General features: G+C 42.8%; 2 protein-coding genes across 2 annotated transcripts in view; one reads left to right on the top strand and one right to left on the bottom strand.

The window, feature by feature from the left end:
- The window catches only part of LOC111968950 (mis18-binding protein 1), a 16,406-nt gene extending 6,025 nt beyond the window's left edge, over positions 1-10,381 (top strand). The window contains exons 2-12 of the mRNA XM_023994933.2: positions 1,051-1,141; positions 3,321-3,430; positions 3,591-3,757; positions 4,393-4,471; positions 4,592-5,633; positions 5,885-6,057; positions 6,517-6,656; positions 8,635-8,780; positions 9,405-9,492; positions 9,983-10,031; positions 10,140-10,381. Of these exons, the coding sequence (XP_023850701.2) occupies positions 1,051-1,141; positions 3,321-3,430; positions 3,591-3,757; positions 4,393-4,471; positions 4,592-5,633; positions 5,885-6,057; positions 6,517-6,656; positions 8,635-8,780; positions 9,405-9,492; positions 9,983-10,031; positions 10,140-10,243 (2,189 nt within the window). The 3' untranslated portion in view covers positions 10,244-10,381. The remainder of the gene's footprint in view (positions 1-1,050; positions 1,142-3,320; positions 3,431-3,590; positions 3,758-4,392; positions 4,472-4,591; positions 5,634-5,884; positions 6,058-6,516; positions 6,657-8,634; positions 8,781-9,404; positions 9,493-9,982; positions 10,032-10,139) is intronic.
- A 6,649-nt stretch (positions 10,382-17,030) lies between these two features.
- On the bottom strand, positions 17,031-22,088 carry LOC111968951 (transcriptional repressor protein YY1). The gene is made up of 5 exons (XM_023994934.3): positions 21,478-22,088; positions 20,213-20,375; positions 18,338-18,398; positions 17,662-17,820; positions 17,031-17,261 (listed from the first exon to the last, which is right to left on the bottom strand). Exons 1-5 carry the CDS (start codon positions 21,977-21,979, stop codon positions 17,079-17,081), a joined length of 1,068 nt encoding a protein of 355 aa, XP_023850702.1. The 5' UTR covers positions 21,980-22,088; the 3' UTR covers positions 17,031-17,078.
- Between the last annotated feature and the right edge of the window lie 155 nt (positions 22,089-22,243).

The raw sequence follows: 22,243 nt of genomic DNA on the forward strand, positions 1-22,243 counted from the left end.
TTTTCTGGAATTTTACAAGCTGTTTAAAGGCACAGTCAACTTAGTGTATGTAAACTTCACACCCACTGGAATTGTGATACAGTGAAATAATCTGTCTGTAAACAATTGTTGGAAGAATTACTTGTCATGCACAAAGTAGATGTCCTAACCGACTTGCCAAAACTATAGTTTGTTAACAAGAAATTTGTCGAGTGGTCGAAAAATGAGTTTTAATGACTCCATCCTAAGTGTATGTAAACTTCRGACTTCAWCTGTACACATGGTCTCCAGGATCCCAAGAGAATTTCCGTTATGCACAGATTTTTTGCAAGGTGATCGTCTAGGCTACACAGCAGAGCGTTGTAGTGAATTCTGAGGACAGACTGACAGTGACTCCTGTTTGAACCAGTTTATTAGATCATTACATTGTTGGCCATGTTTGTTTTGCTCCTACTTTTTACCCCTTTTGAAAAAGTCGAGGGGTATGAATACTTTCTTTAGGCACTGTACACACTGCCATGGAATCGGTATATCAAAAATCTATTTTTTTTGCAATCAGTGTGGCGCAGCTGTAAACATCCCGATCCTCAAAGGAAACTGGTATACTTTCTATTTATGGTATTTTTATTCCTCRGCCAGTTTTGATCCTTTATATTGTACAGACAGACCTGTTCCCTGCTTCCTCCCCCTGCCACTTGCCTCCTCCATTTTTGGGGTAGTGCTGTAACCAAATGGTTGTAATCTTGGATTGAGCAGACCCTCCCAAACATTTCCGATAACTCCATGTAAGACATAACTCTACCATTCCAATTTACAATTTTAATTTAAAAACTAAGTATCCTTCTCAAGCATATTTTCCATAAATACAGGTCTTTCATCAAACACTACATTTGAGTTCAACCATAATATTAGTATTTTCTGGGTGATTACATTTTAATTGTAACCAGCTCTGTATTGCCTGTTTCAGAAAGAGATACTTTAAACAAGGTTTCATTTTCAATGAACCCGAAAATGAGAACTGTCAATCTGCATAAATGCTTTCTTGTTTTTTGTGCCTTTCTCCTTGACCAGAACTTCCAAAATGGCTGTTGAATAAGTTTCTCTTTGGCTTTCCAAAGGATTGGAAGAAATACCTTGAGCGCTTTTTGTCAGAGCTGAAAGGGTAAGTTGTGTCACTGTGTTCCGGGCCGTTTGTATCAAGCGTCTCAGAGGACAAGTGCCGATCTAGGATCTGGTCCCCCTGTGACCGAAAAGGTAAAACTGATCCTAGATCAACACTCCTCCTCTGAGACGCTTTATACAAATGGCTAATGATGATGGGGGGGGGGTGGGGGATAGGTAAGTTACTTATGATATTGTTTTCAACTGTATCCACTATTATTTTTGCGCTAGTCAGCTGTACCTGCACCAAAACTGTGAGTAAGACCATTAAATAGGTCAACATTCACAAATCCCAGGACCAGACAGATTACCAGGATGTGTACTCAGAGCATGTAGTAAGACCTTTAAACATGTCAACATTCACAAAGCCCCAGGACCAGACGGATTACCAGGATGTGTACTCCGAGCATGCGCTGACCATTTTCAAGCTCTCCCTGAGCCAGTCTTTAAAACCTATATGTTTCAAGCAGACAACCATAGTCCCTGTGCCCAGGAACGCCAAGGTAARCTGTCTAAATGACTATCGCCCCGTAGCACTCACATCTGTAGCCATGAAATGCTTGTCATGGCTCACCTCAACACCATCCCAGAGACCATGGACCCACTCAAATTCAGATACCGCASCAAAAGATCCACAGATGACGCAATCTCTATTGCACTCCACACTGCCCTTTCACACCTGGACAGAAGGAACACTTATTTGAGAATGATGTTCATTGACTACAGCTCAGTGTTCAACACCATAGTTCCCTCAAAGTTCATCTCTAAGCTTTGGACCCTGGGACTAAACACCTCCCTCTGCAACTGGATCCTGTACTTTCTGGTGGGCTGCCCTCAGGTGGTAAGGGTAGGTAACAACACATCCACCATGCTGACCCTCAACACAGGGGGCCCCTCYGGGGTGTGTGCTCAGTCCCCTACTGTACTCCCTGTTCACCCACGACTGCACGGCCACACACGACTCAAACACCATCATTAAGTTTGCAGACACTATGGTGGTAGGCCTGATCACCGACGACAATGAAACAGCCTATAGGGAGGAGGTCAGAGACCTGGCAGCGTAGTGCCAGGAAAAACAACCCCCCCCCCCCCCCCCCCCCCCTCCAATATTAGCAAGACAAAGGAGCTGATCGTGACTAACAGAAATGGAGGACTGATGTGTGTACCTACCTTACCACGGAGCTTCAAGTCCTTGTGTCCACATCACTAAGTCCTATCATGGTCCAAACACACCAACAGTCGTGAGAGGGCATGGCAATGCCATTTCTTCTCAGGAGGCTGAACATTTGTCAGGACCTCAGATTCTCAAAAGTTCTACAGCTGCACCAGTTGAACATCCTGACTGGTTGCATCACAGCCTGGGATGGCAACTGCTCGGCAAAATTGTCAAAATCCAGCCACCCAAGTCTACACTGTTCCCTCTTGCTATCCGCACGGCAAGCGGTACCAGAGCGTCAAGTCTTGGGACCAACAGGATCCTGAACAGCTTCTACCCCTAAGCCATAAGACTGCTGAAACAGTTCATTAAATGGCCACCCAGGCTACTTTACATTGACCCCCGTATATATTATTTTTGCACAGGCTCAATGTACACTCACTGTTCTAACCACACACACTCACTGGATCTAACCACACACACTCACTGGATTCAACCACACACCTCACTGGATTCTAACCACACACACTCACTGGATTCTAACCACACACACTCACTTGATTTCCAACCACACATGGACACACACATTCACATTCCTTCACACTCTTCATACTCTGCTGCTACTATGCATAGTCATATTACCTCGACCTACATGTACATATTACCTCGACTAACCGGTGCCCCCGCACATTGACTCGGTACTGGTACCCCTTGTGTATAGCCTTGTTATTGTTATTTTATTGTGTTACTATTTTTCCTTTTAGTTTATTTAGCACATTTTTCATACTTAAAAAAAAAAACTCTACATTGTTTAAGGGCTTGTAAGGAAGCATTTCACGGGAAGGTCTACACCTGTTGTATTCGGCGCATGTGACAAATACATTTAATTTAATTTGAAAGCTCCTTTCATAGCTTGTTCTCCATTTTATTTTAAAAGAAAATCTTCTCCCTTCGGGCTACTCAGGTTTAACACTGTAGTCATATCTGTTAACATCCAGTCTTTCTGTTGGGTCTTCAAATGCAGTTCAGAAGGTAAAAAGGGGAGCAAGGGCCTGATAACACCCCAGAACCAAAACCACCTCTCCACCAAGACACAGGACAACACATCCCAAAAGCCAAATGCCACTAAGAGACGTGAGTCCAAAAGTTGGCATCACAAATGCTCACTGTATTTATACTGGTAGTACATGTCTGTTGTTTTCATCAAGATTCGATTCATTTGTATTTCTCTGTAGAGACTTTCTTCCTGTTTGTTTAATCTTCCTGTTAATGTTTAATCTTCCTTMTCCTGCAGCTACTCGTTGCAGTGCCACCAGTACGGTGAGCAGTGCTAATGTTTCCCGGAGTGGCCGCCTTATCAAAACCCCTCTGGAGTACTGGAAAGGGGCCAGAGTCATCTTGGATTGCGACATGAACGTCACCATTCATGCGGGTTATGACAATTCGTCTATGCTTTACTCTGTAAGCTGCTGTTCCATGGTCCTTTGCTTCAATTAGTCTTCTGTTGTAGAGCACCGTATCCCCAGCCATTCTACCTATTCTATGTATTGCTGTTCTAACACACCTGAGTCCACTAATCACCAAGCCCCTTCATTAGTTGAATCAGGTGTTCTAGTTGTGGAATACATTCAACACGTGGAACAGCTGGGTGTAATCAGAGGTTTAGGACACACTGCATCCCACTGCTGCTTTGCCTCTGAATCTAAGCAGGGTTGGTCCTGGTCGGTTCCTGGATGAGSGCCAGTAGTAGGCACTCTTTCCTCTGGTTAAAAAAAWAAMAATCCCAATGCCCRAGGGCAGTGATTGGGGARATTGCCCTGTGTAGGGTGCCGTCTTTCGGATGGGACGTTAAACAGGTGTCCTGGCACTTAGTGTAAAAGCAGGGGTGTTAACCCCGGTGTCCTGGTTAAATTCCCAATCTGGCCCTCATACCATCACGGTCACCTAATCATCCCCAGCTTCCAATTGGTTAATTCACCTCCCCTTCTCTCCCCTGTAACTATTCTCCATGTCGTTGCTGTACATGAGAATGTGTTCTCAGTCAACTTACCTTGTAAAATAATTCATTGATATATGCTATTTCCCTACTTTCTCAGCAAGTCAGCACACCTGTAGCCAGAGTACTGTTAGACGGATCACCAAAACCGGCCAAGGTTTTCTTACCTCCAACGAAAGGTATGTTTAAAAATATATATATTTATACATAAGCCTTAGGAATGCATTTATCCTCATATTCCAGCTGCAACAAAGATGGGGACTACATTGTATTTGACAGTGTTATGTTGTGTTCTACAGAGCGGCTGCGAGGTGACACTAGTGAAGAGGAGACCATGCCTCTGAGAAAGGTGAAGGCTTATCACAGGCCTTCGAGGTCGAAGCCAGAGGAGAACTCCCCTCACAGGGCCCTTGAGTCTCGGGGGTGTAAGGCTGAAGACAACGCCCTTTCCAGGGTCCCCAAAAGGCCCAAGAAAGCCAGCCCAGAGCCTCACAAGTCCATGTCTTTGGAAAAACCCTCTCACAGGAACCGAGGAAGACCCAAGAAAGCCAGTCCAAACTCTCAGTGGTCTAAGCCTGAGAACCCCTCCACCAAGGGTCCAGGCAGGCCCAAGAGGGTCAGCCCAGCATCTCAGAGGTCCAAGTCTGAAGTGATCCTCTCTCCCAAGCTCCAGGGATGGCCCAGGAAGACCGGCCAAAGATCTTGGAGTGCCACAGCGCCGGCCACGTACGCAGACCGTGCCCCACAATCCCCGACCCCTCCACATCGCTATCTCCGGGGCGCTAACAAACAGRGCAATGACGACTCGGACAACGCCAATACATCCTCAGAGCTGTTACCAGGGAAACAAGTCAAGCGTTCAGAAAAAGTAGACCCTCCGAGAGTGCTTGATTTGCCAAAGACGAGGGTCCATCGTCAGATGCTCCCAGCGAAAATCCGGGATGACATTGTGATGGCGAGGAAAGATACGGGAAAACCTGCACCCACCAAGACCAACCCACAGAGGCTGACGCGGAATAGGAACGTTCAGTACAATGGTCATAGTACTGCCGGAGAGTCCCAGTCTGATGACGACTTCACACAGAAGAAAAAGCCCAAGGCAGTCAAAACGGGACCCATAAAGCCACGGCGTACGATGACACGTGGAAGGGTTCCGGAAGCTTCTCAGACAGCATCGGGTGGTTCGTCGACTTCCCAGGACGACTGTGAGAGGAAATTGAGTAAAAGGGACGGCCCACGGACACTGAGAGGAAAGGGCAGCAAGTTCCTCAGCGTTCAGCAGAGAGAAAAGGAAGAAAATGGAGATCAGTGGACAGAGGCAGAACTGTTGAGACTACATGAGTAAGTTTGCTACAGTTATCTACATCTACAMTGGTATTATGTACAAACATATGGCAGTGAGCAGCCAAAAGTCTATAATATAGTAGACGAGAAAGTATGTACTCAACTCTGGTTAAACAATAGTCTCCTTATATAATGTACAATGTTGAAGAAAAGTTTCAAATTAGCTAGCATGTTTAAAATGTGTGCAACGTGCCTTGTTTATACAGAAACGTGTATGTCAACTTCCTGTGTGTACGTTTGGCTTTCAGGGCTGTGACGTCACTTCCTAAACACAGTTCTGACTTCTGGGTGAACGTTGCCATGGAGGTGGGCAGCCGTTCAGCTGAGGACTGCCAGAAGCAGTACAATGTCCAGGCCCCCACTTTCTTGGCACCTTCCAAGGCCACCAAGAAAAGAGAAGTTCTGCAGAAGAGGGAGCCATGTAAGTTACCTTGTCTACCATTTTTATCCTTAATAAATCCATCAAGGCATCTTGATGTGTATTAGTGTAGGTTTCCCATCCCAGCTATAACCATGACAACCCCTGCTTAGCTTCTGTGATTTACACATTTATTTTTAAATGTTAAATCACAATCTATACAATCTGTCCATTCAATAAGAATTACAGAGAATGTATGTATTTGTATTTATTACGGATCCCCACTCTTCCTGGGGTCCAGCATAATTAAGGCAGTTATACAATTTTAAAACATTACAATACATTCACAACAGATTTTACAAACACATTAAGTGTGTGTGTTTTCAAGCCCCTATTCTACTACCACATATCTACGACACAAAATCCGTGTGTATGTTATTTTGTGTTTGTATGCATGTGCCTATGTTTGTTGCTTCACAGTCCCCGCTGTGACAATGTCATTCTATTATATTTGAACTGTAGTGGTGGAACCACCCCGGATAACCGCAAGGAAGGGCACACTGAAGCGGAAGCAGCAGGTGCGAAACCTCCTGGACCACATGCCCAAAGACGACCACGATGACATCTTCAACAGCTCGCCCATGCAGAACAAGCGGGTGAAGGTGTGTATCCGCCTGGGGTGCACCATTTCAACCACTCAGCAATGTTGTCGTTTTTTGAAGTTCTTTTGGAAAATATTYCTTATATGCACATTATGTGGTGCTGGAGGTCAAAGAATACATTCAACAAAATTCAAAGAAGTCTCTGCACACATTGTAGAAWAATAGTGAAGACATCAAAACTATGAAATAACACATGGAATCATGTAGTAACCAAAAAAAGTGTTATACAAATAAAAATATATTTGAGATTCAAATAGCCTTTGCCTTGATGACAGCTTTGCACACTCTTGACATTCTCTCAACCAGCTTCACCTGGAATGCTTTTCCAACAGTCTTGAAGGAGTTCCCACATATGCTGAGCACTTGTTGGCTGCTTTTCCTTCACTCTGCAGTCCGACTCATCCCAAACCATCTCAAAGTCGGGGGATTGTGGAGGCCTGGTCATCTGATGCAGCACTCCATCACTCTAATTTTTGGTAAAATAGCCCTTGCACAGCCTGGAGGTGTGTTGGGTCATTGTCCTGTTGATAAACAAATGATAGTCCCACTAAGCCCAAACCAGATGGGATGGCGTAMCGCTGCAGAATGCTGTGGTAGCCATGCTGGTTCAGTCTGCGTTTCATTCTAAATAAATCAGTGTCACCCGCAAAGCACCCCCACACCATAACACCACCWCCTCCATGCTTTACGGTGGGAAATACACATGCGGAGATCATCCGTATCGCGTGTCACAAAGACACGATGGTTGGAACCAAAAACTCAAATTTGGACTCATCAGACCAAAGGACAAATTTCCACCGGCCTAATGTCCATTGCTCATGTTTCTTGGCACAAGCAAGTCTCTTCTTATTGGTGTRCTTTAGTAGTGGTTTCTTGGCGGCAATTCAACCATGAAGGCCTGATTCACGCAGTCTCTTCTGAACATGAGATGTGTCCGTTACTTGAACTCTGTGAAGCATTTATTTGGCCTGCAATTTCTGAGGCTGGTAACTCTAATGAACTTATCCTCTGCAGCAGAGGTAACTRTGGGTCTTCCATTCCTGTGGCGGTCCTCATGAGAGCCAGTTTCATCATTGCGCTTGATGATTMTTGAGACTACATTTGAAGAAATGTTCAAAGTTCTTGAAATTTTCCGTATTGACTGACCTTCATGTCTTTTACTAAAGTAATGATCAACTGTCGTTTCTCTTAGCTTATTTGAGCTGTTCTTGCGATTTAATATGGACTTGGTCTTTTACCAAATAGGGATATCTTTTGTATACCACCCCTACCGTGTCACAACAAAACTGATTGGCTCAAACGCATTAAGAAGGAATGAAATTCCACAAATTGAATTTTAACWASGCYCACCTGTTAATTTAAATGCATTCCAGGTGACTACCTCATGAAGCTGGTTGAGAGAATGTCAAGTGTGCAAAGCTGTCAAAGCAAAGGGTGGCTATTTTATTCTCAAATATAAAATATATTTTGATTTGTTTAACACTTTTTTGGGGTTACTACATGAAGCAGCCAACAAGTGCTCAGCATATGTGGGAACTCCTTCAAGACTGTTGGAAAAGCATTCCAGATGAAGCTGGTTGAGAGAATGCCAAGAGTCTGCAAAGCTGTCATCATGGCAAAGGGTGGCTACTTTGAAGAATCTCAAATATATTTAGATTTGTTTAACGCTTTGGGTTACTACATGATTCCATATGTGTTATTTCATAGTTTTGATGTCTTTACTATTATTCTACAATGTAGAAAATAAAATWWAAWAAATTAAGAAAAACCCTTGAACAAGTAGGTGTTATAAAACCTTTTACCGGTAGTGTAGAGAAAGATTGTCATGTTGCTTTCATGTGCAAAATGTATATTTAACAGCAGCTGATAGATTGCTTGTGTACCAAATTGATATTTCAAGACAGCCGACAGCTTAACAGAAATCTTGTAGCAGTCAGAAATGGAGTGCCAGAACTGAATGTGCCCTCTTGTGAATTAGTTGCCCACAGTGTCTCCCAATGGGAAAGAAGATGTGTTCATGGACTCTGAGCACGACCCACAAACCCCCAGCTCATCAAGATTCCCATCAATGAAAACTCCTCAGTGTCTCCACATCACACCCGGCATGATGGGCTCTGTGAACAGGTAAATGCTCAGTTGGTATAGCATGGTGACCTTGGCCTGATGGGCTCGGTGAACACAGTGGTGACACGGTGGTGCTCATCTGGTAGAGCATGGCCCTTGCAATGCCAGGGTAGTGGGTTCGACACATCGMAAATCAGGCTACCTGATGGGACTTTTTGATAAATGTAGAAAATCGCGCAACTCATTATTAGGAAAGTGTTATTAATGTTTTGTACACTCGGTGTAGAGACAGGCTACTGGCGCTGGGACATGTGCTGATCAAATACACTGCTGGATCGCCGATTTAAGCTGTTTACATGTACTAATAGTTTGATAGATTGCTCAGAAAACCAGATGTTTCAATCTGCGTATGCTCACTTTGATTTGTACTTTTCGCCAATTTTAAGATAAGTAGAATAAGGTGTTTACATTACTTTTCCCATACAAGGCCTTCTGCCATAATCAGTTTAATGTTGAATTATTAGTGTGCATGTAAATGTACTCATTGACATGTTTTTGTTTTTAAATCAGTCACTCATAGTAGCCTGTTATTACAAGAGAGGTGATACTATGGGTAAATAAATTAATGATTGTTGGTTTTCTCACCATTTGTAAAATCAGAAACTTTTCATCAATTTTTTTCAGAGACAACGATGACAAGTATATCTACCAACTTCAAAAAAGAATGAAAAAAGGCCAAGCGAAGCTGTGTAAATTGGGGGCCGCTTCAAAGGTAGGCTGTTTTGAAAGGAATATTTCTGAGGAGCTTATCGACCAAAGAAGGGCCTGGTTCAGTCACATATATATATATATATATATATATATATATACTGTATTTCTGGGGCCATTGTGAAAATGAACTCGTCTCAAGGATGCCAGGAACAGCTGTCTAGTGTAGTGCTCTGGGGAAAATGTGAGTCAGGAGAGGAGACCTTTTTAAAGTCATTCAGTCATATGAATATGCCAATAGAGTTCTTATTGTTAAACAGGATGTTTATACCACAYGAGGTTGGTGGCACCTTAATTGGGAAGGACGGGCTCGTGGTAATGGCTAGAGCGGAATGATTTGAATGATATCAAACATGGTTTCCATTTAATTCGCTCCGTTAGAGCCATTATTATGAGCCGTTCTCCCCTGCGCAGCCTCCACTTATATAATATATATATATATATATACATACATACAGAATTTTATTCAATGTTTTTCTGCATTTTCCATCTAGTACACGCCAACGCCATCAGCCAAACGTGTTTTGAAAAGATGCAATACCGGTAAGTGTTCTTTTGAATTAAGATTTTGTCTTGGTGTATTTTACACTTGCATAACTTGAGAATTTGGCAACTTTATTCACTCAATAATATGTTTTACTTGTGTTTCAGCGGAGAATGATTCTTTTGTGGTCTGGGAAATGTTCCCTGACAAGGAGGACCATTCAGTGGAAAGTGGGGAAGAAGAGGATTATTATTTTATGGATGATGACTGAGCTGCAGATTCACCATGGGTCTCTTTACTAGACTCCAAGCAGGCCGAAAAGGGGAGGGACCTACCTGAGTTTATCTAATAAGAAACGCTAGTTTTCGTTGCAAAACGTTTAGCTATCGTTTGTACTAATGAATACACCCTGTTTGGATTATTACGTTTTAAAACAGGAAATGAAATGCTGTAACATTGTCAAAAGTTATACATATACACTGTATAGTTGTCAATTACGTTCTGTGATTCAATCCCCACTGCTGTTTTAAAATGGGTTTAAAATGTTTTGTTTATATATTGTGCCACTGAATGCAGAGGATTTTTACAATAAATGTTAATTCTAGTTCTTTGCACGACTCCAATAAATGTGGACTTCTTTTTACTTGTTAGCAAAACTATTTTAGAGGTATTTGTTTGGTGCTGAGAATTTTTTGGTTGGGGGGGAAACATTTTTGCCCTTGCTACAGCCTGCTATATCGGTCTGCTAGTACAGGACTAGCAAAGGATTCTTTAAAAATATATATTACATTTACATTTAAGTCATTTAGCGGACGCTCTTATCCAGAGCGACTTACAAATTGGTGCATTCACCTTATGAGATCCAGTGGAACAACCACTTTACATATAATATATATATTATTCAGATTTTTTCAGGGGGTGCTGCAGTACCCCAACTTCCCACAGCTATGGCACCTCTGTGTCCTGATATGCAGCTCAGACTGATCAAGACATTTTGTGAGCAAACAATTCTATTGTTGCAGAACCAATGAGAAAAATAAGAGCTTTTTCTACACACAAAATTATATTGTCAACTATACCACCTTTACATATTACTGAACAACATATAATTTTGMTATATTACAAATTATAGAGTATTTCCATCATGCAACAGCTCATCACATAATCTATTTTCAGGACACCAGAAGACAGGGCTCATGTAGGCAGGATTGGCCACACAGAGAGGTTGGAGCCAACATTTGCCCTGAGGCAGCAGAATGTGGACAAACTGGAAGACCTGTTGCTACTGGTGTTGGAGCCAGAGTCTGCACAATATGGTAGAAATCGTTGTCATGCTTAAAATGGCAAACATTTTAAGCCATTTCTGGCTTCACTTTAACAATGTAGTAGATTCTGAGATTAAACTTTAGCTAACTAGATTCTGAGATTAAACTTTAGCTACTTTTATCCCCTTGTATCATTGTTGTATTACCATGTACTCTCATAGAAGGCCTTTATAGCACTGTCAATTCTGTCTGTTTTAGGCAAGCACCTGACTAGAGGTGCTTGACTAGAGGTGCTTGCCTGAGCAACTTTGAGAGAAAAAAACACACTTTTTATTGCATTTGTGCCTGGCCGTCAGTTACCACAGCCACAATCATAAACCCTGCCTATTTCAACAATTTATCTAATTAAAATGTGATTTTAAACCTAACGTTAACCACATTGTTAACATTAAATTAAAATCAAAAAGCGTTTTTGTTTTCATCCATTTTTACGACATAGACAATTTTGACTTTGTGGAAACCGTTGTGCCTGGTGAATCACACGCGTGTCTGCCCTCTAATTGGCCAGAATAGTACCACCTGATCTTGCCGCTCCTCCTGACTGCCTTGCATTTTTGAAMACATTTATTTTKATTGTTAGTGGCCACTAGWGTATCAGGTTAATTTAATGGATAATCTGTGACCATCCTTACTCCAGGACTTCCTCCAATGTACCATGACTCACTCACACAAATTCCTTAACAACAAAGTTGCTCAGTGTGGAGAATGTAACGTCTTTCATTTAAATAAGCCTAGCCCAATTCTCAAAGGATTGGGTGAAATCATTATTTTCAGTTAAAACATCAGGGCCACATTCAGTTGGCACAACGTTTTGAAACGTTACAGATTGAAATGTCATGAATAGGCATGCTTGTTCTACATWATATWTTTATATCTGAACGTTCCGCAACGCTATTCACAGATGGCTAAGACTTAACCACCCATGTCTGGTCCCAAGCAAAWCTAATCCTAGATCAGCATTCCTTCTCTGCGATGCTTTATGAACACAGACCTCAGCRGCCACAGAGAGTGAGGCTTTCCTCGTCTCCTGTTTTCAAGAGTGTCACAGTTTCACCGCTTCGTGAGAAATAGCCACTCCCCTGGGGAGGTGATTGTCTGCATACCCGGTGCACAAGGATGTTCTCCAGCATCTTGGATTCAGTGAACACCTAGTCATCATTTCACCATGTCTGAGGTTGTGAAAGAAATACAATGACATCTGATGATAGCTATAGTTTTTGTCATGAGGCTGTAGGTAGCTAGTAGGGTTATATGTAAGTAGCTCAGTATGGTTAAATGTAGTAGGTAGCTAGTATGGCAAATAGGTTAGGTAGGCTAGTATGGTTAAAGGTAGGTAGCTAGTATGGTTAAAGGTAGGTAGGTAGCTAGTACATAGGTAGTAGCTTATAGGTTATAGGTAGGTGCTAGTATGGTTATAGGTAGGTAGCTAGTATGGTTATAGGTAGGTAAGCTAGTATGGTTATAGGTAAGTAGCTAGTAGGGTATAGGTAGGTAGCTAGTATAGTTATAAGGTAGAGTAGCTAGAGTACAGGTTATAGGTAAGTAGCTAGTTATGGTTATAGTAGGTAGCTAGTACGGTATAGGTAGGTAGCTAGTATACAGTTATAGGTAAGTAGCTAGTATGGTTATAGGTAGGTAGCTAGTACGGTAATAGGTAGGTAGCTAGTACAGTTATAGGTAGTAGCTAGTATAGGTTTAGGTATGCTAGTAGCAGTAATCGGTAGGTAGCTGTAGGTAGCTAGTACAGTAATCGGTAGGTAGTGTAGGTAGCTAGTACAGTTTATCGGTAGGTAGCTGTAGGTAGCTAGTACGGTAATAAGAGGTAGCTGTAGGTAGCTAGTATGGTAATGGTAGGTAGCTGTAGGTAGCTAGGTACGGTAATAAGTAGGTAGCTAGTACAGTTATAGGTAGGTAGCTAGTACAGTAATAGGTAGGTAGCTGTAGGTAGCTGGTATGGTAATGGGTAGGTAGCTAGTACAGTTTATGGTAGTAGCTAGTACAGTTATAGGTAGGTAGCTGTAGGTAGCTAGTATGGTTATAGGTAGGTAGCTGTAGGTAGCTAGTACGGTAATAGTTAAGCAAAAACTCAACAGGAAGTACGCCAGGGACCGCTGCTCATACAGAAGTGGTCTGATGAAGTGGATGCTAAACTACTGGACTGTTTCGCTAGCACAGACTAGCGAAACACTATGTTCCGAGATTCATCCTTGGTAAACCCAACAGCGAACTGTCCAGTGGCGCGAGCCTACCGGARGAGCTAAATACCTTCTATGTTCGCATCGAMGCTAGCAACACTGAACCATGCATGAGAGCACCAGCTGTTCTGGATGACCATAGTCCCTGTACCCAGGAACGCCAWGGTAACCTGTCTAAATTACTATCGCCCTGTAGCACTTGACAAGGCATTTTCCCCCTCAGGAGGCTGAAAAGATTTGGCATGCGCCATCAGTTCGTCAAAAAGTTATACAGCTGCACCATCCAGCATCTTGACTGGCTGCATCACCACTTGGTATGGTAACTGCTTGGCATCCGACCYCAATTTTGACTAGTAACTTTATCCCTGCCCATATGTACATAACTACCTCATTTACCCCYTACTCCTGCACATCAACTCAGTACTAGTAGCCCAAGGTATCATTACTCATTGTGTATTTATTTCTTGTGTTATTAATTTTCATTTTTTTCTCTAACATTAGTGGGAAGGGCCTGTTAGTCTACAGCTGTTGTTTTATGAATATTGAGACAAATAAAATGTMATTTGATGGTTGTCACCTGAGCTATCTGGACGAGCAAGTCATGGGTGTCTTTTTATTTATTTAACCCTTATTTTACCAGGTAACAGAAGTGGGTGTATGGAAAGCAAATCCGCTAATTGGGCAGATTTGTTGCCACTTAAGACCGTTTTGCGTTGCTGATTGGGCTGCACGACAAGTCGATTGTTGACAACTGTAGCATTTTAGCTAAGTCGAKCCCTTTTCCTAACCTTAACCTCGTTCTCTAACCTGCTACATTGGTTCTCTTAACCTGCTATGTAAACATTAAGCTGACCCGCGGTGCACCTGGCTATGYCCTATCTAACCAGTAATGGAGCACTGGTGTTACACCAATCGCTGTTGATACGCCCACTTTCAGACATGCCAAGTACGCAGTTACCCATACTCGGAGTGAGCAGGTCCAGGGGAAGGTTTCTGCGCGGCACCCAGTCACCAGATGGGGCAAGCCTAACTTCCCTGCTCTGCTGGCTGCGCTGGTAGTGGAGAAAATAACACCTGGGACTCTGTTTAGACATGGGGAACGCCTAACTTCCCTGCTCTGCTGGCTGCGCTGGTAGTGGAGAAAATAACACCTGGGGCTCTGTTTAGACATGGGGAACGCCTAACTTCCCTGCTCTGCTGGCTGCGCTGGTAGTGGAGAAAATAACACCTGGGGCTGTTTAGACAAACAGAACATTGTTCAGATAGAAATATAGCATCAGCCGCTATTCGCTACACTTCTATCTGCAACGTTCTGAACACACATCTGCAGCTGCCTGCTGATATGGTGCAAGCAAAGTCTCCTTTCTCCCATTGTAAATTACACTGGACAGATGTTTTTTTTTTTTTAGGTTGTTTGGTCAATTATATAAAATGTACGTTAATTTCCAGTTACAAGTTAATCATTCAGCCATATGATCGTAACTAGCTCTGGTGGGGTAATCAATGGCAAGGTACTCTGGTGGGGTAATCAATGGCAAGGTACTCTGGTGGGGTAATCAATGGCAAGGTACTCTGGTGGGGTAATCATTGGCAAGGTACTCTGGTGGGGTAATCACTGGCAAGGTTCTCTGGTGGGGTAATCACTGGCAAGGTTCTCTGGTGGGGTAATCACTGGCAAGGTACTCTGGTGGGGTAATCACTGGCAAAGCGTACCTCTGTGGGTGTAATCACGTGGCAAGGTCCTCTGTGGGGTAAATCATTGGCAAGGTACTCTGGTGGGGTAATCATGGCAAGGTACTCTGGTGGGGTATCACTGGCCAAGGTACTCTGGTGGGGTAATCAATGGCAAGGTCTCTGGTGGGGTAATCATGGCAAGGTACTCTGGTGGGGTAATCATTGGCAAGGTTCCTGGTGGGGTAATCACTGGCAAGGTTCTCTGGTGGGTATCCCTGGCAAGTGGTAATGTAGGTCAAACAGGGATTAACTATTTTCTCATTTTTGCATGCATGTTCTGAAAACATATTTGCTCAAGGGTGGTAAGTTAGGTCTGTGCTCTACATTTCTTATCTGAATCTTGGGACAAAGAGTTTTGCATGAGGAGAAGAAAAGTTCCATGGTGTAATCATGTTCTAGTGTTCTGCTGTGGTCGCACATAGGGCCTATACTAAATACTTACCGATTCAATCTCATGTGCTCAATTGAGTCGCAAATCCTCTACGACCAGCATTGTTGCACTTTGTTTTACTTTATAGAGTTTTGGGAATTTATCCCATGCATTGTTTAGACTGAAAAAACTTTGCATTGATTGTAAACATTGAATAGAGTTGGATTTTTATTTTTTAATATAGGGTCCAGTCTTCCTGTAAATATTTAACTTGAATTTGATTTGTCTTTAGGAAATTAACTATATACTGGTGGGGATATTTGATTTACTTTTCATATTGGCTGTACAGAATTGAATCTAAACTCTCGAATGACATGCAAGCACAAAGGGATGGACATCGACTATAGCAAAATCCACAGGACCATTACCTGTAAATACGGTACATATTCCTATCAACCACAAGTTCTATCAACGATTTATTAAAATGTTAATACCAATTTTGAACAGTCCTACCAATAGTAATGTCATTCAAATGACTTTTATATCCGTTACAACCGTAACATAATAAACTAGGAATTCTGAAACAAAATTCTAATAAGTGCTTGCTAATGGCAGGTTTGTATTGACAACTTATTGGGGAGGTACATTTTAGAAAAGGTAATGCAGCCTGTAACAATACATTCTAATGATGCTTGAGCACCACTTCTGGTTGTCTTGTGTGTTAAACTAAACAAAGACGTTGATGGACATGACACGATGTGTTTGCTCTCTCTGGCCGTGCAGGGGGGGGGGGGGGGGGTGTGGGGGGGGGGGGGGGGGGAAGGGGGGGGGGGGGGGGGGGGGCGGGGGGGGGACCGGTTTAAAATAAAAAAAAAAAATTATCATAGTTTAACACTACTTAAATCACATTGCTATTATCTACACAACTCCAATATAGCTGTACGTTTCAATTATACAAAATTAGTCTAAAGAATACCCCCCAAATAAACATTTTACAAGAGGAAAAGCAGGGAGGTACAATAAACAGCAAATTCTCCAAGAAGGGTTACCACAGATTTCTCAGGGAAAACACACAAAACAGCTCAGCCAGAGAAAAGAAAAGTGTACAACATGCACACTTAGAAAAAGGTACAAAATTAAAAAGCAATTACTTCGCTATGCTGATGGAGAATAACTTTAAATGTCAATTCTTTGTCTTTGGGTGCTGCAGTATAAATAACTTTTCTTTTCGAGTGCAGGTCCAAGAAATCAACATCTTTACAAGGAGAAACTTTATGCTTTTCCTTGGGGATCGTGTCAAGATGAAGGTGAGGGGGTGGGGTGAAGCGTCTTTAGAGTTCGTCGTTTTCATCTCTGTACATATCAAAAAGTCAGTAAGGTCATTCTCTCAAAACATTTSCCTAGAAACAATACAAAGGGGATTTCATAGCTCTTAGGGGGTGTGACGCTTCTGCCGTGGTGAAGATATGGGTTGGTTCACAGTCACTGATTGTTTTTAGCTTTAGCGTGTGTGAGGATGTGAGACTTGAGGTTGGTGGATTGGGCAAACTTCTTGTTGCAGCCGTCAAACGGACAGACGTAGGGTCGGTCTCCAGTGTGAATCCGCACGTGCGTGCGTAAGTTAAAGTCCAGGGAGAACCGCTTTCCGCAGCCCTCAAATGTGCACTAGAAGAAAGAGYGTAGACTTTATTACAAGGCTGCATTGCTGGGCCCCTATGGGTGTATGGTCATATACATGCCATGTAGGACATTAAGCTGTAAGTGTTGTGATTCAAACTAAATGTATACAGTGAAATTGTAGAAGTAGACTATATGCTGTCTTCTTATACATGTACCACCTAATAGGATTTTGTTTTATTTTGTGTATGTGTGAGTTAACTTTTGTTTTGTCCTCTAAATTGGCCATCCCATTCAACAGTACAATGAATGTCATTGTTTGTATTGCTGTCTTTTTTACTTTATTTTTATTGGAAAATAATAAACATATTATAAAAAMWAAAAAAAGAAATTGTAGAAGTAGATCTCTCATTAAGAAGCCATTTTGAAGGGGCTGGGGGAAACATACTTGGAAAGGCTTCTCGCCGGTATGAACAAGTTGATGCCTCTTCAGTTTGGAGCTTTCGACAAAGGCCTTTCCACATTCGGCGCAGACGTGAACACGTGGTCCGTGGGTGTGCAGGTGCTTCCTCATTGCAGAGTTATCCCTGAACATTTTACTGCATCCCTGCAGAGGCAAAAGGTAGCAATTACTCACAGTGTAACTTCAGAAATGACAAAACCAAATTGGTCCACATCAGAGCATCTAAAAATCTAATAAGCTATAGGCATCCACAGAGCATAGCGGCTAGTTGACTACCATTATTCACACAAACAACTGTGCTTGTCGTACCACTGTGTTCTAGTGGCTGTCGTACCACGGTGTTCTAGTGGCTGTCGTACCACGGTGTTCTAGTGGCTGTCGTACCACGGTGTTCTAGTGGCTGTCTTACACCGTTGTTATCTAGTGCGTCTTACCCCGTTTCTAGGCTATCTTACCACGGGTTAGTGGCTGTCTTACCAGGTTCGGCGCTACCACGTGTCTAGGGCTGTCTTCCCGGGTTCTAGGCGTCTACCACGGGATTCTAGGCTCTTACACGGTTCTTGGCTGGGCTTACCAGGTTCTATGGCGTCTACCATTGTGTTCTAGTGGCTGTCTTACCATTCTCTCTCTAATACCAGTTAGACTAGTAGAGCACACGTACTTTGTGGGGGCAAGCTATCGTCCTGGGAGAGTCGTCCTCCTTGACTTTCCGTGGCTTCATCCTGCAAGACATGACAGATCGTGGTCCACTGTAGTTGGATGAGCATGGRGCTTGTAACACCAGGATAGTGGGTTTGATTCCCGGGACCACCAGTACGTAAAATCTATGCATGACTAAGTCACTTTGGATAAAAGTGTCTGCTAAATGGCAAAAATTATACACTATGTATAAKATCGAGCACACAGCCATGCAACCTCCATATACAAACGTTTGGCTGAAATAGCCAAATCCACTAATTTGAAGGGGTGTCCACATACTTTTGTATATAGTGAAAACGTGTGTCTGTATGTCTCATATCAATGCAGACAGAGTACTCCTTTTACTTTATTGTCCTAGGTAGTCACCCATTGAAGTGTCCTGGAGTAAGGAATGTTTTGGGGGGATTTTCAAGCTGTACTAAAGCGCATTTGGGAAACGCATTCTTTCCATACCTGCGGAGTTCAACGGGAAACAGTTCTAATAGTACATAGGGACGCAACAGAAAAAACATTTTAAATATATGCCTTCCATAAGACCCACTAATCATTTAACTATATTACCTAAATAGTTTAACCTGCGTTTTTTTTGCAATAATTACTGATCTGGCTTTCTGTCTATGAAAACTGCATTTTTGTTACAAATTTAACCAGAACCATGCATYATGCACATTCACTTCTCGTAGCAGGCACTATAGAAAATGAACACAGGTCTTATCAACCATCTCTCAAYCACAAMCCSACGTGCTKGTGATTAGCCAGCTAATGTTTTTATTTCAAGTTTAGCCAACTTGGATCTATTTGCTAACAAGGCAGAACAGTTMAATTGTTATGAACACACCCTTCTATCCATCTCCAACTGTTTGAACAGCACGTTAGCCTGTCCACTTTGTTAAGATGRCTACCTTATTTCTCAGAATGAGAACGAGTTGCCAATTCCTTATATAAAATTGTGTTTTATGCTTACTYCACATTTATAAAACACATACTAAACTGCTAGTATAACAGTGRTTGGCTAAAATGCTGCTAGCGGTAACCCCAATGCCACACACGACAAACTGAGCATACATTTTCCAGAATCAATGTTAATTGATACTCCCATTTTAGAAATAACTGCTCAAATTGTGCACAGAGCAGACCATTCATGAAAAGGATATCAGTAGAAAAGGTAACTTCTCTATTACAGTAAAATAATGTCTCGATGTGTTTCGATGTCCATATTTGTCTGATTCTGTTGGACCAAACCTCAAATGCAAATAGCGAGTTGAAACCTCAAAGAGGTTTGTCAAAGAGGAAGAAGTGATCTCTCATCTTTGTTGTCTGAGTGTCAGGGGGAGGGGCTTAGTGATTGAGGGGTTCGGTGTGTGTGTAAACAGAGAGGAGGCAAAGTCAGAGGTTTCACTCTTGACAAAATTTCTATGGACTTATTTTGGACCTAAGCTTGTTGCCTGCCTTCCCGCCTTTGGGACAACGACTCCTTAACAATGGGAGGAGACATGAGCACCTTGACATACACCGATKTCTGGTGTATATAGGAAGGTGCACACAGTACAGACAAAGSGAAGGAGATGAGACCAAAAAGACAACATGAGAACAAGCGGACAAACACTCATAAAAAATTATTATTACGATACAGGCATTTGGAATATCACACAAATACACATGGGACGGTTTTATYCAATAATATTGAGATTATCTGACAGTTTTGTGCTGAAATMGTGCAGTGATTGGTCAAATTTGCAAGCCTTTGCATTATATGCGGGGAATAGTTGATTTTGATACATTTTTTGAGATTGCAGAATCCTGGAGTGACTGACTAATGAACATGTCTGTAACTCACCTAGCGAACTCTGCCAGCTGTTTGGGGTCTGACAGGTCGATCCCTGGAATGCCCCCGGGCGGGAGCTTCTTCCCTGTCATGTACTCGGAGTAATCGGGAGGAGAATTATCCCCAATGACATGCTCCTCTACCATAGTGTCATGGTCAACATCCTTCTTGTCATCTGAGACAGAGCACAGGAGCAGAGTTAAAACAGACGCACAGGTATATGTTTTGTGATGTCTGACCCAAATTGGCCATTAGAATACCAATCAACAGAGAATGTGACAGCATTTCAACCATGGTGCACAACCACCGGGAAAATATATAAAGGCTGTGGAGCTTAATTGTGTTAATGCTATTGGTGAACAGCTGAACATAAAGTGAATGTACATTTTGGCTAGTTCCATTTGAAGGGCCCTATGTTTTATAGAATGTGTGGAATAGCCGTAGATTTGTATTGAAAAAAAGGTTTTTATGTGATCTTGGTACTCCAGTCCACCCCCTCTAGTTGCTACTGAAATCCATCGTTAATCGTTGAGTTGGCTAATTTAGAAAGCTAGCTAAATAACAGGTCAATAAACGTAGTAACCATTTAATACCAATTCTAGTCGCTAAATTGCAAGACTAGTCGCCGCTCAACACCATAGTAAATTGTTGAGGTTAGTCGGCTACAGACTGTCAGTATAGCTAAACAAATTAGCTAGCTAGCTAACGTTAACTGTCTGACGAAAGCCAATCTAAGGGTGGTCTGTATCAAAAATGCAACAATGCAAACGTTGCTAAAAATGTAATGATTAAAATATCAAACTATTGAGATGCCATTATTGTAACCACAAGATTTGAAAGCTAACTAGCAGTAGCACATCCACACAGTCTTGTGACATCTTGCTAGTCGCTACCCTCCCCCGCTCTTGACGAGAYCTTCGAGCCGAGGCCCTGTGCTGAACTGCGCCACAGCGGCCTACTCCGGGGCCAGCAGCAGCGCACTCGCTCCCACCCGCCGCCATCTTTCCCCGGACAAATCAACGCCATTTTTTCGGTCCGCCATACTGGTCCAGGGGAACATGGCGGCGCCCATCAACACATAAAACATGGCTTCCCATAAAAACAAAAACATTTCAAATACACTGSACGCAATTCGGACGTGAAAAACAGTGCAGAATTCTACTGAAATTAGCCAGAGGCCAGCGTCCGTACGAGGCCTAGTTCCAGGGAATGCACAGTGAGAACAATGCAGGTGGCAAGCTTGCAAGAACACACTTTCGACAGAACTCGAAACTTACCCGATGCCCACATCGTCACCGAAAACTCTCCTTCCAAAGTCTTTATCTGGACTTGTTTCTGTTCCCATTTTCTACCACTGGACTCCGGTGCACCCAAGTAGTTCTTTTTATTTCTCTTCCCGCTTCCCCCCTTCTTCGTCCGCCCKGAGCTCTTCCCAGCGACAGTCACCAGAGTCTGTTCGATGTATTCCTCTTCGGCGGCAGGGACTGGGACAGGTATAAGAATTTGGTCCTCGTAATCATCGTCCCCGTGCATGTCCGAATCATCTTCACCAACCACCTCTTCTCGGGTTTGCACCAATATTACCTCCTGATGATGGTGATGCATTGAGTGTGGATCATCTGAGTCGAGGGGCTGTAAAGCGATCATAGGCTGTTCATCGTCGTCCTCTCCAACAACTGTTGTCTCGATGGTCTCCACTTCGATTTCATGGAGTTCCACTATTTCTGATGGCATCTCCGAGCCGTCCGTTTCGATGTACAGGGTATCACCTGATGCCATATTGAAAACCCTAAATTCCTCACAGTTATGTTTTCTATAGCAGTTCCCCCCCTCTACACTGCCTTCCTCCTTCTTCGACAACAAACTCCACTCTGTTCTACTCCCGTCGCCACTACGCTTTGGCTACATAGTCTCGCGAGACTTCATGGGTTACAGATTTATTCCGCGTTCTTGTCATGTCGAAAACTCGGAATTTATGACTGGCTAACCTAGGCGGTAGAGTCGGATCTCGAGTTTCTCAATTGGGAGGTACCAGAATCGACC

The sequence above is a fragment of the Salvelinus sp. IW2-2015 genome, linkage group LG9 (genome assembly GCF_002910315.2).
Source record: "Salvelinus sp. IW2-2015 linkage group LG9, ASM291031v2, whole genome shotgun sequence".
Taxonomy (NCBI): Eukaryota; Metazoa; Chordata; class Actinopteri; order Salmoniformes; family Salmonidae; genus Salvelinus; species Salvelinus sp. IW2-2015.